This window comes from Echiichthys vipera (assembly GCF_963691815.1).
Source record: "Echiichthys vipera genome assembly, chromosome: 3".
In the NCBI taxonomy this organism is placed as follows: Eukaryota; Metazoa; Chordata; class Actinopteri; order Perciformes; family Trachinidae; genus Echiichthys; species Echiichthys vipera.
In genome coordinates this window covers 1,816,772-1,837,195 of record NC_139828.1, presented here as the reverse complement: position 1 = coordinate 1,837,195, position 20,424 = coordinate 1,816,772, and the positions used below count along the sequence as shown (strand labels likewise).

At 41.4% G+C, this 20,424-nt stretch overlaps 2 protein-coding genes across 2 annotated transcripts; both read right to left on the bottom strand.

Moving 5' to 3' along the window:
- Window positions 1-249: 249 nt before the first annotated feature.
- On the bottom strand, window positions 250-10,463 carry trmt1l (tRNA methyltransferase 1-like). Its single transcript, XM_083911351.1, has 16 exons — window positions 10,412-10,463; window positions 8,586-8,681; window positions 8,423-8,485; window positions 7,163-7,276; window positions 6,915-6,979; window positions 6,589-6,745; window positions 5,920-6,040; window positions 5,508-5,587; window positions 5,137-5,398; window positions 3,960-4,172; window positions 3,688-3,878; window positions 3,466-3,532; window positions 2,163-2,326; window positions 2,007-2,072; window positions 1,611-1,737; window positions 250-698 (listed from the first exon to the last, which is right to left on the bottom strand). Exons 1-16 carry the CDS (start codon window positions 10,455-10,457, stop codon window positions 497-499), a joined length of 2,034 nt encoding a protein of 677 aa, XP_083767477.1. The 5' UTR covers window positions 10,458-10,463; the 3' UTR covers window positions 250-496.
- A 2,611-nt stretch (window positions 10,464-13,074) lies between these two features.
- prpf38a (pre-mRNA processing factor 38A) lies at window positions 13,075-19,941 on the bottom strand. The gene is made up of 10 exons (XM_083940744.1): window positions 19,777-19,941; window positions 18,043-18,202; window positions 17,445-17,566; window positions 16,365-16,450; window positions 15,969-16,079; window positions 15,660-15,772; window positions 15,535-15,561; window positions 15,261-15,352; window positions 13,484-13,532; window positions 13,075-13,378 (listed from the first exon to the last, which is right to left on the bottom strand). The coding sequence occupies exons 1-10, from the start codon at window positions 19,904-19,906 to the stop codon at window positions 13,333-13,335; spliced, it is 936 nt and encodes a 311-aa protein (XP_083796870.1). The 5' UTR covers window positions 19,907-19,941; the 3' UTR covers window positions 13,075-13,332.
- Between the last annotated feature and the right edge of the window lie 483 nt (window positions 19,942-20,424).

Below are 20,424 nucleotides of genomic sequence, written 5' to 3'. Positions count from 1 at the left end.
TATTCCTTTGAAGTAATTCTTCCTATAAAATTAATACATATGACTAAATATGGCTGCAAAATAAATAAATCAATAAATATTCCTATAAATTAAATAAATACAGCTTTTAAATAAGTCATAAACAATAAAGAATAAATGTAAGTATATAAATGAGCCAACATAGTTGTTTTAATACAATCTGTCAAAATCATTTATTATTATTATTAATTATTAAATGTGTCAGAATCCGTAAAGAATATCAGGACGTCACAAATTCATCTTTTTATTGGACAGAAAAATCAAAACAAAGACGACGAAACTTCTGAAAAAGATAAAAACAAACAGCTTTTTAGAGAAAAGTGAAATAAATAGAGAAACATCATCTTTGCTGCAGCTCAGTTCAAAGCATCCTGGTGATGAACGCGGCTCTGTGCGTTTGGAGTGAAGCGGGCGGCAGCTGCAGGGCCACACGTCAGCGCGCTCACGGCCCCGTCCCTTTAACGCGACCTCGTCCCCGTCACAGCGTCTTCTCCGCGCTCACGCTCGTCTGGGTGGCCGTCGCGGTGGCGGTGGCCGAGGCGTACGTGGGGACGCTGTACTTGGTGAGCACAGACTTGAACTGCTCCAGCGTGGCGTCGGTTCGAACCCCCGTCGGGTCGAAGTGAGTCCGGCTCACCCTGAAGCCGGCCTCCGTCAGGTACTGGAGAAACTTGTTCAACCTGTGAAAGGAAATCAAACAATATGGATCCACACGGAGACGAGTCGGGTTCGGTCTGGTTAAGCCGGGTTCAGCCTGGTTCAGTCGGGTTCTGTCGGGTTCTGTCTGGTTCGGTCTGGTTCAGTCTGGTTGGGTCTGGTTTGGTCTGGTTGGGTCTGGTTCGGTCTGGTTGGGTCTGGTTGGGTCTGGTTTAGTCCGGGCTTCCGTAGTTTTCTAAATGCTGCACGTGTTTTTAATAATAATAATAATAATTCACCAGGTTCCTGTTGTGTCCACCAGAGGGCGCTTCAACGTTACAATTGAAATGACAAACAGGTGAGAGCTCTCTGTGATCACAACGATTTTAGTCTGAGGAGGAGGAAGAGGAGGAGGAGGAAGAAGAGGAGGAGGAGGAAGAAGAGGAGGAGGAGGAAGAAGAGGAGGGAGGAGGAAGAGGAGGAAGAAGAAGAGGAGGAGGAGGAAGAGGAGGAAGAAGAGGAGGAGGAGGGGAAGGAGGAGGAAGAAGAAGAGGAGGAGGAAGAGGAAGAAGAAGAGGAAGAGGAGGAGGAAGAAGAAGAGGAGGAGGAGGAAGAAGAAGAAGAGGAGGAGGAGGAAGAGGAGGAAGACCAAGAGGAGGAGGAGGAGGAAGAAGAAGAAGAAGAAGAGGAGGAAGAAGAGGAGAAGGAGGAAGACCAAGAGGGGGAGGAGGAAGAGGAGGAAGAAGAGAAGGAAGAAGAAGAAGAGGAGGAGGCAGAGGAGGAGGAGGAAGACCAAGAGGAGGAGGAGGAAGAGGAGGAAGAAGAAGAAGAGGAGGAAGAAGAAGAGGAGCAGGAGGAAGAAGCGGAAGAGGAGGAGGAGGGGGAAAAAGAAGAAGCAGAAGAAGAAGAAGAGGTGGAGGAAGAGGAGGAGGAGGAGGAAGAGGAGGAGCACTCACTTGGGCATGTTGAGGCCTCTGATGCTGTGGCGGTGGATGCTGTAGTAAAATGGCGGCTGATCCACAGACGCGTCGCTCTTCATCTTCTTCAGCACGTTCCCCGACTCCTCGCCCGTCTTCCTCTTCCCTGCAGAGACACGGACGCGTTCACATGTGCACAGTGTGTGTGACAGAGGAACAGTGTGTGTGACAGAGGAACAGTGTGTGTGACGGAGACACGGACGACACGGCGTCTTCACACACTCAAAGTCTTTAAAGTGTCATCATGCTGAGAGCACGGCAACAATAACACACACGGGAATAAATGAAAATAAATAACGGCATTAATCAGTCAGTAAAAAGTTACAAAAAGACAAAAACAGTTCAGTGTGGTTTAAAAACAGAATCTTTTCTCACCGGGCTGGTCTGCAGGAGCCGACTCCTCTCCGCTCTGCAGGGTCTTGATGACGACGCCACACTCCACTGCAGAGAGACGACACAATGACCCGTTAACGACGGCGTGCGTGTGACTGTGTGACCTCTAAAGGCGCCCGGCGCGGCACGTGCACTCACCCTGGTTGCTGAGCGCAGACGTCCCGTGCACTAGAGACTTGAGCGTGGTGCACTCGGACTCGCAGATCAGAGTTTTGACGAGCGGCTGGATGTCGTCCATGCTGTGCTTCACCGCCGCCGACAGCATCCGCCTCAGGAAGCCCGTGTTGAACAGAGGGCCCGACCTGGACGCACACACACACGCACGCACACACACAAAGCCTTGTTTACTTAAATGCAAAACCAGCACAAAAAGATACAAAATGACTAAAAATAGATGCAAAACCAGCACAAAAAGATGCAAAATGACTAAAAATAGATGCAAAACCGCCACAAAAAGATGCAAAATGACTAAAAATAGATGCAAAACCGCCACAAAAAGATGCAAAATGACTAAAAATAGATGCAAAACCAGCACAAAAAGATGCCAAATGAGTAAAAATAGATGCAAAATCACCACAAAAAGATGCAAAATGACTTAAAATAGATGCAAAACCACCACAAAAAGATGCAAAATGACTAAAAATAGATGCAAAACCACCACAAAAAGATGCAAAATGACTAAAAACAGATGCAAAACCACCACAAAAAGATGCAAAATGAGTAAAAATAGATGCAAAACCAGCACAAAAAGATGCAAAATGAGTAAAAATAGATGCAAAACCGCCACAAAAAGATGCAAAATGACTTAAAATAGATGCAAAACCACCACAAAAAGATGCAAAATGACTAAAAATAGATGCAAAACCACCACAAAAAGATGCAAAATGAGTAAAAATAGATGCAAAACCAGCACAAAAAGATGCAAAATGAGTAAAAATAGATGCAAAACCACCACAAAAAGATGCAAAATGAGTAAAAATAGATGCAAAACCACCACAAAAAGATGCAAAATGACTAAAAATAGATGCAAAACCAGCACAAAAAGATGCAAAATGACTAAAAATAGATGCAAAACCAGCACAAAAAGATGCAAAATGACTAAAAATAGATGCAAAACCAGCACAAAAAGATGCAAAATGACTAAAAATTGATGCAAAACCAGCACAAAAAGATGCAAAATGACTAAAAATTGATGCAAAACCACCACAAAAAGATGCAAAATGACTAAAAATTGATGCAAAACCAGCACAAAAAGATGCAAAATGACTAAACATGGATGCAAAATGACTCCAAAGGGATAAAGTCCAAATGTCCACATTGAACGTTCATTAAAAGCTTCAGAAGAGATTTGAAAATATTGCGATAGAACATAAAAACATTAACAGTGATTTTATTTAAAGGCCTTTTCTGAGTTGCATCCATCAGGAGGTGGAGTTCTTACCATAGCGGCCCCAGCTGCACCGCCGTCCTCCCGGGCAGACTCCCGTGACAGTTACAGGGCAGCGTGTCTGCAGGAAACACCACACACAGGAAGTCAATCACACTTTGATCTGGAAACAAAGCCACGCATCGCCATGACGTCATCAATGTGTGTGACGTGTTGCGGCGTGATGACGTATAGGCAGCAAGAACGGTGACGTGTGTGAAAGTCTCCTGAACTCACCGTCCACCATGTTTCCCTGTTTGAGGAACACCCTCTCCTCGCACCACTGACAGTGGACCAGCTTACGCAGCTTCTTGGTCGACTCGTCCGCCTGCGTGGGCCCGCGGAGGACTCTGACCACCACCAGCACGAAATGCTCCACCGCCACCGCCAGCAGCACCTCGATGCCTTTGTTACAGCGAGCCGCCGCCCTGCAGCCATAAGGACATGACGTTTACCTGCACCTGTCCGAGGCTCCTCGTGACATCACAGATCAAATGAAAAGGTCGTACCTGGCCACCGTGGCGACCACCATGCGTGCAGCCAGCTCTCTGTAGTACTCGGTGCGTATGATGTGACAGCCGTAGTGGCGCAGCGTGACGTTGGGACACTTGGAGTACAGCGAGCTGGTGTCCGTGGACGTCACCGAGATGATGCCCAGGTTACGGACGTTTCTGAAGGCGGCGTCCAGGTAGTTCACCGCCGTCCCGAACGGATCCAAGTGACTGAAAGAAGACGGAAATGTTTGACTTCTCTTTGTTTTGCATCTATTTTTAGTCATTTTGCATCTTTTTGTGATGGTTTTGCATCTATTTTTAGTCATTTTGCATCTTTTTGTGGTGGTTTTGCATCTATTTTTACTCATTTTGCATCTTTTTGTGGTGGTTTTGCATCTATTTTTAGTCATTTTGCATCTTTTTGTGCTGGTTTTGCATCTATTTTTAGTCATTTTGCATCTTTTTGTGCTGGTTTTGCATCTATTTTTAGTCATTTTGCATCTTTTTGTGCTGGTTTTGCATCTATTTTTAGTCATTTTGCATCTTTTTGTGCTGGTTTTGCATCTATTTTTAGTCATTTTGCATCTTTTTGTGATGGTTTTGCATCTATTTTTAGTCATTTTACATCTTTTTGTGCTGGTTTTGCATCTTTTTTTAGTCATTTTGCATCTTTTTGTGCTGGTTTTGCATCTTTTTTTAGTCATTTTGCATCTTTTTGTGGTGGTTTTGCATCTATTTTTAGTCATTTTGCATCTTTTTGTGGTGGTTTTGCATCTATTTTTAGTCATTATGCATCTTTTTGTGGTGGTTTTGCATCTATTTTTAGATGTATATATGGATTTATACGTCTTTCTTCAACATTTTGAGCTTGTAAATTGAGAGGAAATCGCTAATTAAATTAATTATTTTATCTCTTATTCAATTTTGTTGGATATATTTTTTAACAACTGCTGTTTTTGTTGCATTTCACATGCTCAAAATTAATAAAATATATATATATAAACATACAATACAAATTCAAATGCTGAAATAATTCTAAGATAATATTAAATCTGCTGTTAATATCAAATTCATGTTATTCCATTATATATATAATTAAATAATTTGCAGTATGATTTCTTCTTCTTTGTGAGCGTCAAACCAACATAATTCATCATTTCTGTGTCAGTGTGCAGATCAGTAGCGCTCTTACATGTAGTCGTAGGGCCACAGGTGCATGGTGACGTTGGCGTCCATCTTGGCGACCTCCACCGTAGCGACGGGCGCTGCCCCCTGGACTTCCCCACCTCCGGCCCCGTCAGCGGGCCCCCGGGGGCCCCGCGAGCCTCCGTCCACCCGGATGTTGTTGAGCTCGCAGTTCTCTTTGATCATTTTGACGCACGTGTCGCTGATGTCCGTTATGGTCACTTTGACGGCGTTACGCAGGTGCTTCGCCCACTGGAGACCCATGATCCCTGAGAGACGACACGGACGGGTTCATTCACACAAACCTGCACTTAGACAGTGTGTGTGTGTCTGTGTGTGTCTGTGTGTTTGTCTGTGTGATATGTTAATATTTCTCACCCGTGGCTCCGAAAGCGTCCAGACACTCCACCGGGTTTCTCTCTTCGGCCAAAACAGCGACCGAACAAAACACCAGCTGCCTGAAACACAAACGGCTCCGTTCAGTTTCATTCATGTGGGACGGAAATGATCCGAGATGGAGTACGGGCGTCAGAACAATGCAGAGACATCTGTTTTCAGTCATTTTGCATGTTTTTGTGAATTGATCTGCTTTAACCACAGATTTGCGTGCACGTCTCGCAGCACGCCGGGGTTTGACGCGCTGAGACGGAAACGACGAAGGACAGAAGTCAGGAATGAGTTTTCACACAGGTTTTTACTCAAAGGGCCGGAAACATCCCCCACACGGGCCGTTTACATAAACCTGCATATACATACGTGTGTGTGTGTGTGTGTGTGTGTGTGTGAGCACCTGTTGGTCTTCATCTTGCGGTTGAAGTACGTGTCGCTCTTCTGCGGCGTGCTGTGGTTGGGGAGCAGCTGCACGTTGGTCCCCAACTCCTTCATGATTTCAAACGCCTGCCCAGACGGAGCTACACACACATTTAACACACACACACACACACACACACACACACACACACACACACACACACACACACACACACACACACACACACACACACACACACACACACACACACACACACACACACACACACACACACACACACACACACACACACACACACACACACACACACACACACACACACACACACACACACACACACACACACACACACTCTTTTCATTGACCAAATCTGCAGTAAACACTCTACCTCCGCATCACACCAACGTGAACCTTTCACCGCCATTGTTTGAAATGTCCGCGCATGGTCCCTCCTTCTTTTTTCTACGTCCCAACAGGCGCACAGGAAATGACCTCAGAACCGCCGTAGGCCTCGTGCTCGCACACGTGCGCACGCTCGTGCTCGTACACGTGCAAACGTGCTTTTCTAAAGCCCACCTCTCCCAAACGGGCCGTGGACGGCAAGCGTGCCGCTCCTAGACGCGGTACGGTTGCACTCACACTGGTCACAGGAACCAGACTAGATGGCGTGATAAAGGACTTCCTTACCCGGCTCCTCTGGCGGCACGTCAGAGCTGCCGGAGTAGCTGGCCTCCGTCTCTCCTTTGTTGACGTGTCTCTTCAGGTGGCTCACCATGTCCGTCTTCCTGGCGATGGTCACTGAACACACCACGCAGTGGTAGTGGGCCACGTGTCTCCCCGACGCCTGAACGCAACACGTCAGGGAAGAAGGAGAGTCAGAAAACAGGAAGTAACAACAACAGGAGTAAGAACGGAGGTACGGAGAGTCTTTGCAGCGTCTCGTCTCTCGTTGGAAGGTTTCCACTCCTCTTTTTTTGCGACTCTTCGGTCAGTTTTCACGTCTCACTCCTCACCTGGTCTCCGCTGAGGCTGGGCTTCAGGTTTCTGCAGGGCAGGTGGCAGATGCACATCCTCTGACCTGCGAAGAGGTCGAAAGGTCAACAGACAGGAAGTGAAGGCTCGATTACCCTAAAACAGGATGTCAGATTGACATTATCGATCCTTGCAGCCTGTTTTCTCCGTGAAGAAGAAAAGCTTCTCCGTGTTCAGTGAGGAAGAACTCGCCCGGTCTGTACCCGCGTCTCCTTCGGGGCGAACCTACCTTCAAACTCCACGTAGACTTTCCAGTGCAGGTTCTGCAGGTGTCGGCGGAGCTTGTGGCTGTAGCAGGCTTTAAACTTCTCCTCCGGACACAGAGGACACGACTTACGTCCCGCTGACGAGAGGAGACACAAAGCAGATCAGCAGGGCTGAGAATACAATCGCTGAGAATCACTTTTTCAGGGTTGTTTTCTTATTGTTTGAGAGTTTTCTCCAAAATTTCTATCTATTTTCCATCTATTTTTAGTCATTTTGCATCTTTTTGTGGTGGTTTTGCATCTATTTTTAGTCATTTTGCACCTTTTTGTGCTGGTTTTGCATCTATTTTTAGTCATTTTGCATCTTTTTGTGGTGGTTTTGCATCTATTTTTAGTCATTTTGCATCTTTTTGTGGTGGTTTTGCATCTATTTTTTAGTAATTTTGCATCTTTTTGTGGTGGTTTTGCATCTATTTTTAGTAATTTGGCATCTTTTTGTGCTGGTTTTGCATCTATTTTTAGTCATTTTGCATCTTTTTGTGCTGGTTTTGCATCTATTTTTAGTCATTTTGCATCTTTTTGTGCTGGTTTTGCATCTATTTTTAGTCATTTTGCATCTTTCATGGTGTGTTTTTGCACGCTCGGGTTCCCAGGTGTCTCCTCAGAGTCTCAGCTCTCTTTAAAAGCAGCGCTGCAAAGTAACTGAGTACATTTACGAGGCACTGAGTTTTTCTATTTCACGCTACTTTATATTTCTACTCTACTTCATTTACACGGTGACTTTAGTCACTTTAAAGACTGAGATTATTAATCAAAACATCTTCCCCAAATGAAATACCACATCCTGTTTTGGATTAATGTAAACACAGGACATAAAGTGGATCAAATCAGCTGCAACACTGTGATATTTGCATTATTATATCAGAATATTTAAAGGACTTTAAGTAAAATCTTTGAGTATTTCTTCCACTTCTGTTAAAATTTAAATTAAAAAAAAGGGATTAAACTGCAAACTATCCAACAAACACTCCAAAACCCAAAGATATATGATTTAAATATCACATAAGACATAAAAAAAGGGGCAACAAGTTACATTTTGGGGTTTTTTTGCATTAAAAAAACGACCAAAAAATATAAATTCTCCGTCGCTCGATGATTCATCGTCTCATCGTCGCAGCTTTAAAACTTAATGCGTCTTCTTCGACGTCTCAGGATTTATCGTGTTTAAAATAATAAAAACAGGAAAACAGAGAGGTTCAGATTTACTGCAGAACTGAACGCACCACCGTCGAGGTCGACGAGCGCCTCGAGGCCGTCCAGCTGGGTCTGGATGGAGACGTGTCGCTCTGTGGGCGGAAAAAAGGACAAAACACGTCAGTGGGAAACATTTTTAACCAACGCCACGGCCGCCGTCCAGCCATCGACGCACGGCCTGGAGGGAATCACCTGCAGTCGTGGTCGAAGGTTTGGCGTCGCCGTCTGCGGCAGCGTCGGGCTTCGCCGCCTGTTCTGCAGCTGCGTCGCCGTCGCCATCGTCTTCACCTCCACAGAGACACAGAGAGACATAATTTAAGATGCTGAGGACGGGACGTGAAGTCGTCACGTGCAGAAGATAAACAAACTAAACTAAATACTAAATCATTTTTATTCTAATTTTACACGTTTAAATGTCACGTTAGAGGAGAAAAAAGGCCTCAGATAATAAAAACAGTTATTCTCTTGGCTGAAATGTTCATTTTTTAAATCACAATCAAGAAAAATTTGAATTAAACGACGTAAAAAGAAAGAAAAATCTACAAATCGAGATATAAAATAAGATAAAATGTTCCTTTATTAGTCCCATAAAAGGGAAACTTCCTTATAAAAGCAGCAAAGTGAACAGAAAACACAGAAGAAGCATCAATAAGAAATTAAAAATGTAAAAAAATATAAATTATATGAATAACAGGAACAATATATACAATAGTTTTCAAATAATTTCAACTGCACCCAGGCACACGGGAAATAAAGTATAAATAACCAAAAATATATATAAATATTAAACACAACAAGAAACTTTCTCCAAAATTCAAAACCTTGAAAATAAACGTTAAACACTTTAAATGACTTTAGTGTTAAAAAATTAAGAAATGTAAATAAACAAATTCAAGACTAAATACATAAACAGAAATGAATAAATGTAGAAATAGATTAAACCCATGTATTTATTTATGTTTCTCTATTTATTTCAGATTCATATCATTATGATTATGATTAAAAAATAAATAGCTGGTGGAGTTAAAATAACCAAGTTGTAATACATGAATAAACAAAGCCAAGACTAAATAAATGAATAAATGTAGAAATGGATTTAGCACATTTATGTATTTCTTTGCCAAATTTTATATATTTATTTAATTCTTTGTTTATGTATTTCTCTATTTATTTCAGATTTATATATATATTTATATATATACTATTAAAAAATAGATGGTTCAGTGGTTAAAATATAATATAATATATAAATAAATATATATATTTATTTCTCTACTTATTTAGTTCTCTATTTACTTATTTTTAAGTTTTTCCAGCACCTGTATTTAACATTTTATTTATTTTATTTTCGCAATTTATAAGTGAAGTTTAGCTCATAAATAATATAAAATATATAATAAATAATAATATAAAATAAATAATATAAAAAATATAATAAATAATATAAAAAATACTAAATAATATAAAAAATAAATAATATAAAAAATACTAAATAATATAAAAAATAAATAATATAAAATAAATAATACATCTCATCTTCTATATAAATAATATATAATATTAAATAAATCGCATCCGGTTGTAGTTTTATTTTGAAACTAAAAACAGCGTCTTTCCCGCTCCGTTGGTCGACCGTTAATTAACGGACACTTGACGTCCGGACAGAGCGGCCCTGTAGTGCAGCTCCGTGATGAGGCCGTGTCCCGTTAAACTGCGGTAAAACCGAGCTGCAGCCTTTTAAACGAAGCCTCCGCGAACGGAAACACGGTCGACGGTTCCCGGTAACGAACCCGGTGATGCTAACGCTAGCTCCGGCGCTTCCGTAGCCGTGATTGTTGACTGTTTAGGCTCCATGGCGGAGCTCCGTGGTGAGGCCCTGGTTTACTTTAGCAGTTACAAACTCGATTTTTCCGTGAATTCACTCCGCGGCGATAAAAACGCGTGAAACCGGGATTTATTCTCCGGTTTACCGTCACCAGTGTTCCGGTGAATGAGCCCCACGGCTGCGGTGAACTCACGTTTGATATCGACGTCCTCCTGGTGAAGCTGCGCAGCGGCCGCCATTACTGAACCTCAGCAACATACGCAGGAAATGTTCTGACGTACGCGCTTTACGTAAACTGCGCAGGTTGTTTACGTACGGAAGTTTATTTATTTTTTATGTTTTTATCAAATAAACAATTAAATCAACGTTCAACACTTTAAATGACGCAAGTTTTAAAACGTTAATACATTTAAATAAATAAATACAAGATTAAATAAATTTATACGGGAATTAATAAATGTAGAAATAGATTTAACACGTGTTTAATTATTTATTTATGATTTTGTTTGTCTATTAATTTCAGATTTATATTATTATTAAAAAATAGTTAAGTAGTTAAAATAAACTATCAAGTCTCAAAACATGAATAAATGTAAATAAATACAGAAATGTAGAAATTGATTCAACACGTGTTTATTTATTTATGTTTTTGTTTCTCTATTTATTTAAGATTCATACTTTTATTTAAAAATAGATGTTTCAGTAATTAAAATAAACTAAGTTTCAAAACATGAATACATGTTAATAAATAAATGTATATGGAAATGAATAAATGTAGAAATTGATTTAACAAGTGTTTATTTATTTGTTTGTTTCTCTTTATTTCAGATTTATACTTTTATTATTAATAAATAGATGTTTCAATAGTAAAATTAACCTGGAAAAAAACATGAATAAATGTAAATAAATGAAAGACTAAAAAAATACATACAGAAATATATTTGTTTCTCAGATTTCTATTATTAAAAATAAATTCAATTCAATTCAATTTTATTTATAGTGTCGAATCATAACCAAAGTGATCTCAGGACACTTTACAGAGCAGGTAAAGACCACACTCTATGACTTATTTATGATTTACAGAGACCCAACAATTCCCCCGTAGAGTACGGTGGAGACGACAACCTTCACTATAACAGACAGGAACGTCAGACAGACCCAGCTCTGTGGAGGACGCACATCTGTCTGCACCGGAGAGAGGAAGAGAAGGAGAGAGAGAGAGAAAAGACAGACACAAAGACAGACAGAGACAAAGACAGACACAAAGACAGAGAGACAAAGACAGACACAAAGACAGACAGACACAAAGACAGACAGAGAGAGACAAAGACAGACACAAAGACAGAGAGAGAGAGACAAAGACAGACACACAGACAGAGAGAGACAAAGACAGACACAAAGACAGACAGAGAGAGACAAAGACAGAGAGACAAAGACAGACACAAAGACAGACAGAGAGAGACAAAGACAGACACAAAGACAGAGAGAGAGACAAAGACAAACAGACAGAGACAAAGACAGACACAAAGACAGACAGAGAGACAAAGACAGACACAAAGACAGACAGAGAGAGACAAAGACAGACACAAAGACAGACAGAGACAAAGACAGACACAAAGACAGACACAAAGACAGACACAAAGACAGAAAGAGACAAAGACAGAGAGAGACACAAAGACAGAGACAAAGACAGACACAAAGACAGACAGAGAGAGACAAAGACAGACAGAGAGAGACAAAGACAGACAGAGAGAGACAAAGACAGACAGAGAGAGACAAAGACAGACACAAAGACAGAGACAAAGACAGACACAAAGACAGACAGAGACAAAGACAGAGAGAGACACAAAGACAGAGACAAAGACAGACACAAAGACAGACAGAGAGAGACAAAGACAGACAGAGAGAGACAAAGACAGACACAAAGACAGACAGAGACAAAGACAGAGAGAGACACAAAGACAGAGACAAAGACAGACAGAGAGACACAAAGACAGACAGAGAGAGACAAAGACAGACAGAGAGAGACAAAGACAGACACAAAGACAGACAGACACTTCCAGAGAGGCAAGCAAAGCCTAACAAAGCCTAAATAAATGGAGTCTGAGAAATCTGCGAGAGCCAAAGTGTTTTTTAAAGAGATACTTTGCAGATTTAACTCCAGCCGTTTCAGGGTTTCTGTTGCAGATGAAAGGCTCCGATTCTGCACACAGAGTTTATTTAAATGACCAAAAATCTATTTTACAGTAATAAATATTACATTACCTTAAATTATCTGCACATATATTCATTTGATTGGGAAAACCTTTTTTTTCCAGGTGGTCTTGAAGGCACCAGGCTCCGAACATGAACTCTTACAGTGTAAAAATAAAGTTTATATATTTTATAAAGTCTGTACAGTAATGAAGACTTAAAGAAACACTTTTATCTCTTCTAAAAAACTTGCAGCACAAACTTGATCTGTACATTTGCTCCGCTGTTTGAAAAATAAGCCGATTCATTTGATGTATAACTTGAATATTCCTGCGAATCATGTAACGGAGTGTTTGCACGTCACAAATCCTGTTAAATAATCACACACACCAAGAAATCTTATTTTAGTTGCTTTGTTTTCGTTGTTAAAGGACGTGGATCTATTTGAAATATTGCATTTGGGTATTTTTACAGAAGCAACGCGTTCGTTTAATGATGTATTTTGCAAAAAGCCTGACTAGAGATTTCAGAATCATTCATAAATTTGGCATTTTTGTGATTTAGTGTTGCATTAAAACACAGGTTTAAGGTTTTAAGCAGGTTTTATTTGACAGAAGTTGAAGAAAGAGAAAAGATTTGACACAAAAACACAAAACGTAACGAATCGGGGACTTTATTTCTGCAGAGTCGTCTTAACAAACAGTTTCTACTTTTACTCAAAAGTAACAAAAACGCTCTGAAAACCGGGAGAATTGTTAGATGTTTCTCTCTTTGAGGGTTCGAACCGCTGCAGGAGACACTTTACACTTGTTTTAATATCTTTAAACAGGTCAGAGGTCAAACATCTGAAGCTGAAATCACCTGGAAATTAAAAATAAGAGATTTTAAAAAAGAGGAAAAGGTAAAAAACTGAAGGGGAAATCACTCGTTTCCTCTTCGACTCTTCTTGTGACTCTTCTTTGAACTCCTGTGAAGTGAAAGAAAGGAAATTATTATAATATATATTTGTTGTATCTGCTGCATAAACATGTTTCTGCACAAGTGTGAACGATGTGTGAGCAGCGTCACTCACCGCTCTGGGGACTTGGAGTGGCTGCGATGTCTGTGGCTTCTGTGGTGACCTGGTGCAGAAACAGAGAATAAACCAATAAATACCCTAAAAACAGCATCAAAGCGTCATTCACAGGTTTATTTGACCCTAAAAAGACTCAGAAAAGCACAACAGAAGATTCAAACACAGAAAATGATCATTCAGTGTTGAAAAACAGTCGCAGTTTAGTGCAAACGACTTATTTTTCTTTTTAAAATGAGCCAAAAACGCTTCCCAAAACACGTCATTGGTGCAAAAGTTGCCCTAAAGATTTCTGTTAATGCACATTTATCAGCTCAGGTGAAATATTTGAGGCAGAATTAGAAATAAAGCTCCGTAAAAATCACAAGAAAAGCACTTTCAGGTCCCTGGAGTTACACAAATAAACACACAAATCATCTAAAAATAACACTAAATAAAACCACAACCCCACATTAACACAAATATAATGGAGATTAAAACTGAAGACATCCACAAAGCAGCACACACGGTCAGACTGATGGATGCAGTCAAAACATGAAGGTCGCAGAGGACTTTTATTTTGAAAAGCTGCGGTAAAGGACGCAGTAACCTGAAAATTGACCGTTTACAGGAAACAGGAAGAAGAATAAGTAACGCCGAGGCGCCGACAAACGCAGCAAAAGCTACAAAAACAGCCACAAGATTATAAAAAAAACTATATTTAAAAATAATTAAAATCTTGTTCGTAAATAACGAGTTAATTATGATTATGATTAAAACTCAAGACATCAACAAAGCAGCACACACACGATCAGACTGATGGATACAGTCAAAACATGAAGGTCACAGAGGACTTTTATTTTGAAAAACTCCGGTAAAGTCGGGCACAGTAACGTTTAAAGGAACAGGAAGAAGAATAAGTGACGTTGAGGCGCCGACAAACGCAGCAAAAGCTACAAAAGCAGCCACATTATTATATTATTTTATATATTTAATTCTTGTCCGTCAGTAACGAGGAGTTAATTATGATAATCTGAAAATTTGATCAATAAGTCATAAGAGAATACGTTTCTTTGGAGTCCTATTCTCGTGTTTTATTTCCTTTACGTAAATAAAGATACTTCTTTTTAAGTTGGTGCTTAAACCTCCACCTGAACAGGAAGTTAAGTGTTGTGATCACAGACTGTTTAAAAACAGACGTTCTCTAACTTGATCCAGTCGTCCTCGCCTACGGGAGTCTCCATCTTGTCAGACTTTGACTCCTCCTCATTTCCTCTGACCAAAAAAGGGCATGTATGTGACGTTGGGGGGAGGGGCGTACGTCCATCTGGCTGATGTTTACCTCCGAGGAGAAGTGAGGGCCAGAGGCTAGCTGTCACTCAAGAGGCCACGCCCCTAATTATTCATAAACTTTAACCTCCAATAAAATAAAAACTAGCCCCTCCCCCTCAGTGTTGTCATGGAGATCTGATCTAAACACACAGACTAGAATGTTCTTTTGTCCTTAAACAGGTTTAATGATGCTGTGTAAACGGCCTGTTTAACATGGGGCTCAATGAGAAACTGCTCTGTTATGAAACCTGCCCCTAGTGGACACTCAGAGAACTGACGCTGACGGAGCTTCCTGATTGGATCAGACAGGAAGCTGTGGGCGGGGCTTGTTTGGACCCATCGAGGCTCTCAATAAAGGCAAACTGCAAAATACGTTTTGTCCGGATATTCTTGTTCCACTTATTCTTTAGTTGCACTGTGACGCTGGTGACACAGGCCGGTGCTGCAGTAACGCTCCTCAGCCTACCTGGGGATTTGGAGCGGTGGCGTCTGTCTCTGGACCGGCTGCGATGGCGGCGGGGGCTCTTGCTGCGGTGGCGGTCTCTCCGGGGCGATGGGCTACATCAAAGGAAACATCAGTGAGTGAGACCGCAACATACACACCGTATAACCACCACAAAAAGATGCAAAATGACTAAAAATAGATGCAGTGTTTTTTTTTTGTTGCTATTTTCTTAAAAAATAAATAAATAAATAATCAGACATTTAAAACGGTTGAGGAGGATTTGAGGTAAACAAACCTTCGCCTCTTCGGAGATCTGCTCCTCCTGGAAACAAACAACACAGAAGATTTGATTAACGACTTAAAATCATCTTTACAAACGTGTCCGTGTCTGTTGTTGTTGGAAACATTAGAAACACAAACCGTCTGGGCGAGCGACTGCGTCTGTAACGAGGTGACGGAGAGCGCCGAGGTCTGTCGTTGTCCCGGTAACCGTCGCGGCGTCTGTGGGGCTCGGGGGTCTGGAGTCTCTCCGTCTGCGGGCGGAAAAAACATGTTTTATTCCTGCGTCCCTGTTTTCAGGTCTGTTTGACTCTAAATGGAAGAAGACCTGAAACTAGAGACTGAGACACAAACGCTTTAGTAAAGTTTTAAAATGGATTAAAATCAGAGAAGTTTAGGATCATTTTGTCATTAACTTCTACAAAATCACACCCACGGAGCAGATCTTACCTTCTCCTCTTCCTCATCTTCTTCTTCACTGCTCTCCACCTCGTCCAGGTCTTCCTCCAGAGCGCTGATGCGTGGGTCCAACATCTCAGCCTCCTCCAGCACGTGTCTCTTCTGCAACACACACACACACACACACACACACACACACACACACACACACACACACACACACACACACACACACACACACACACACACACACACACACACACACACACACACACACACACACACACACACACACACACACACACACACACACACACACACACACACACACACACACACACACACACACACACACACACACACACACACACACACACACACACACAGGCAGTTGAGGCACTTGAATCAAACTACGCGTATGTGTGAAGAGACGCGATGTAAGCGTACCTGAAGTCGAGGCAGGATGATGTCACACATCCTCTCCGCGTGAAGAAGCTCGTCGATAAACTCGTCCACGTGCATCAGCTCGAACTCTGCAACACGAGAACAAAGGGTGAGCAGACGCTAACGAACAATTTAGCACAACAGCAGTGTAGCTTTAGTTAGCTAGCCGCCTCGGCTGCAACCTGCGATTGACGCAAATGAAGCGATGATCCAAAATTTGACAAATGTGAGCAAGCGCCGTGACACAAGCGTTCTGGGGGAATTCATCGCCTCCATCGCTTTTGGTGTGAACGCACGGTGATACAGGAGGTGACAGCTTTCACATTTCTTTCTCGATACGCAAGTAAATAAGATACAAACCGTGTAAATCAGGACCACTCCCACTGTGCCTCCGTACCGTGCCCAAACAGGTTTTACAGCTAAAGTCTGGTTCCTTTGACCAGTGTGAGTGCAACCGCTCCGGGCATAACTGCGGCCAGCTGGCCGTCCACGGCCCGTTTGGGAGAGGTGGGCTTTAGTAAAGCACGTTTGCACGTGTACGAGCACGAGCGTGCGCACGTGTACGAGCACGAGGCCTACGGCGGCTCTGAGGTCATTTCCTGTGCGCCTGTTGGGACGTAGAAAAAAGAAGGAGGGACCATGCGCGGACATTTCAAACAATGGCGGTGAATGGTTCACGTTGGTGTGATGCGGAGGTGGAGTGTTTACTGCAGATTTGGTCGATGAAAAGATTCAAAAACAGTCGACAAGACGCACAAAAACTCAGAGGTCTACGGAAAGATCTGGAAACAAAGCCACGCATCGCCATGACGTCATCAATGCGTGTGACGTGTTACGGCGTGATGACGTATAGGCAGCAAGAAGCATTCTCCGAGGCCCAGGTAGTGTGAGTACAAACGGGCCTGGAGGGGGGGACAAGGACCCTAAAGCACGGGGCACGGGACGGAGGCACAGTGGGAGGGCGCCCTCAGAAAACCTTGGAGTCGTTGGATATTTCCTCCTCTTGTGGAGCTTTTTCCTCTGCTTTACACTTTTAGTGCTCAGCATCTTCTCGTGCGTCTCTGCTGCAAAAACAAAACTCACCTCCGTTCCTGTTCTGACTCTTGACTTTTCTGTAGTCGTTGTAAAGCGGCTCCAGGTATTTGTAGCAGTCCACCGCCGTGCCCGTTAACCTCATGTACATGGCTCCGAGTAAACGGACGTATCTAAAGGGAAGAACACAGAGAGGGACGTTTAGTTGGTTTGTCTCAGAGTCTTCTGTAGTTTCTAGGATTTCTGATTCTTTCTTTGTAAAAACTGATGCAGAAAGAATCCGGTTTAAACCAAAGTGGTTTGAAATTTGGAGTCAGTCTCTTTGTTTTCACTTTTATTGTTGTGCAACAAAACAAAAAAACAGTCAAAATAGAGAATCATGACACTGAAAATAGGAAGAGATACATGTACATCTGTTTGCAGGAGAGTGACGTGTGTAAATGTAAAATTACGTCTTAATCCATCAAATAAACTTTATTTATAGAGCACGTTTTAAACGCCCCAAATGGAGCCCTGAGGGACTCCACAGCGGCAGAGAAAACTCCCCAGGTGAACAAAGCTCCTATCAGACAGATAAAAGGACCATTTCCTTTGATCTACTTTAGTTTTCTGTAGTTTCACTTTGTTCTCTGGATCGATTGAAACTCACTTGAAATCCTCGTTCTTAATGAACTCCACGATGATGTCTTTCTCAGGCTGAATCTGCAGCATCTTCAGAGTGAGGCAGAGGAACGGAGTGGGCTTGATGTTCCCCCCGAACACGCCGCCGACAAACTTCAGCTCCATGGCTTTGTCCACAACGAGCTCCGCTGTGGATCAAGAGACACAAACATCAGTAACGCTCAGTGGGGAAAAGAAAACAGGTCTAAAACGGTCAAATATAAGAGCACGCTGCAGCTTTAGAGTCACTTCATTGGAAGAGGAAAGTAAAGTATGTGGACAGGTCATTCTAAAGAACATTTACTTTAGTACAAACTTTTACTTCAGTATTTCCATTTTCTGCAACTTTCCACTACGTCTCAGAGGGGAATCTTTGCCTTTTTACTCCACTACATTTGTCTGACAGCTTTAATTACTTTACACCTAAAACAGATGCAAAATGTCTAAAACAAGATGCAAAATAGTTGTGTGGATGTTCAATGTTTGTAATAAACTCAAAGGATGAAGTGTTCTCCAACTTCTTACGAAATAAATAGTTTTCAAAAAGCCTCTTAACAGCTGAAAAGTGCATCGTCTAAATAGATTGTAATAGAACTGTTTTTACGTCATTTTCAAGACCAAGATTCGTAGTATTTCAGGTATGAAAGGTGGAAGTTTTTCAACTCGTATGTCAAGATGCAAAATATCCAATGACAGATGCAAATTTATGAGAAAAAAAAGCAGCAAAATGACTTAAACCTGACAAAACCAGCCCCAAACGATGCAAATGACTTAAAAAGATGCAAAATGACTAAAAACAGATGCAAAACCAGCACAAAAAGATGCAAAATGACTAAAAATAGATGCAAAACCACCACAAAAAGATATAAAATGACTAAAAATAGATGCAAAACTACCACAAAAAGATGCAAAATGACTAAAAATAGATGCAAAACCACCACAAAAAGATGCAAAATGACTAGAAATAGATGCAAAACCACCACAAAAAGATGCAAAATGACTAAAAAAAGATGCAAAACCACCACAAAAAGATATAAAATGACTAAAAATAGCTGCAAAACCACCATAAAAAGATGCAAAATGACTAAAAATAGATGCAAAACCACCACAAAAAGATGCAAAATGACTAAAAAAAGATGCAAAACCACCACAAAAAGATATAAAATGACTAAAAATAGCTGCAAAACCAGCACAAAAAGATGCAAAATGACTAAAAATAGCTGCAAAACCAGCACAAAAAGATGCAAAATGACTAAAAATAGATGCAAAACCAGCACAAAAAGATGCAAAATGACAAAAAAAATATGCAAAACCAGCACAAAAAGATGCAAAATGACTAAAAAAAGATGCAAAACCAGCACAAAAAGATGCAAAATGACTAAAAAAAGATGCAAAACCACCCAAACAGCCTAAACGGTTGTTGCAAAATAAAAAGTTGTGAGATCTCACTTTACTAACGAAACTAGCTTCAGAAAAGTTGTGATTTTAGCTTTTTTAGAACATTTCTGTAAAAAAAACAAAATATAACTACACATAAAAAACACAGGTGGTTCCACAGACCCTCACGGAAGAATTCGGCTGCTTAATAAACACGTTTTAAAATCACTTTAAATACATTTTTAATCACTTTAAACAGAGAACAGACGGGTTGTTGTCGGTGAGTAGCGGACGGGAGGCTAACGCTAGCTTAGCTCCGGGCTAGCATGCTAGCATGCTAACTCACCGGTGAGGCCGAAGCACTCTTCCTTCCAGTACTTGGACTCGTAGATCCGGGTCCGGATGATCTTCTCCACCAGGTACTGCGGGTTGGTTCCGTGGATGCTGTTCGCGTCCTTCACGGTTCTGTTCGCCATCTCAATGAAGAGCGAGCGACTCTACGAGCGCGGACGCAAACGGAAACGGAAGCGGTTTAAAGTGTACTTCCGGTTCATGATTTCTCTCCAGAATAAAAGCGTCACTTTTAGATTCTGTCTGCAGGCGGCGCTGCTGAGGAGATACTTTTATTTTTCACTGTGACAGAGTTCACTTATATTTATGTTTACTTTATTGTATTTATGTTTAAAATGTTTATTATATTTGATCATTTATTTGATTATTATTAATAAGTTTATATTAATTTCAGAATCAGGATCATGTTTATTGCCGGGCACTTTTCATTGCAAGGAATCTGACTTGATTTGACGGTGCACATAAATATAAACATGAACACAAGCAAACTAAACATAAAGCATTGTATTATATACATGAAATATAAGTGAGTGTGTTTGTATGACCCGTGCAGGTGGTAGTGTGCAAGTTAAAGTGTCCAGTGAAAAAAAAGGGAGGGGGGGGGGGGGTGTTAATATAACACCTGTGATTTGGGAACGTTAAT

Coding starts and splice junctions, on each gene's coding strand:
- prpf38a (XM_083940744.1), bottom strand. CDS start 19,906: ATGGCGAACAGAACCGTGAAGGACGCGAACAGCATCCACGGAACCAAC. Junction 15,773..15,968: donor AAGATGAGGAAGAGGAGAAG/GTAAGATCTGCT, acceptor TTCCGCCCGCAG/ACGGAGAGACTCCAGACCCC. Junction 15,353..15,534: donor AGATCTCCGAAGAGGCGAAG/GTTTGTTTACCT, acceptor CCTTTGATGTAG/CCCATCGCCCCGGAGAGACC.
- trmt1l (XM_083911351.1), bottom strand. CDS start 10,457: ATGGCGGCCGCTGCGCAGCTTCACCAGGAGGACGTCGATATCAAAC. Junction 8,486..8,585: donor ACCTTCGACCACGACTGCAG/GTGATTCCCTCC, acceptor TTCCGCCCACAG/AGCGACACGTCTCCATCCAG. Junction 2,073..2,162: donor GTCTGCGCTCAGCAACCAGG/GTGAGTGCACGT, acceptor GTCTCTCTGCAG/TGGAGTGTGGCGTCGTCATC.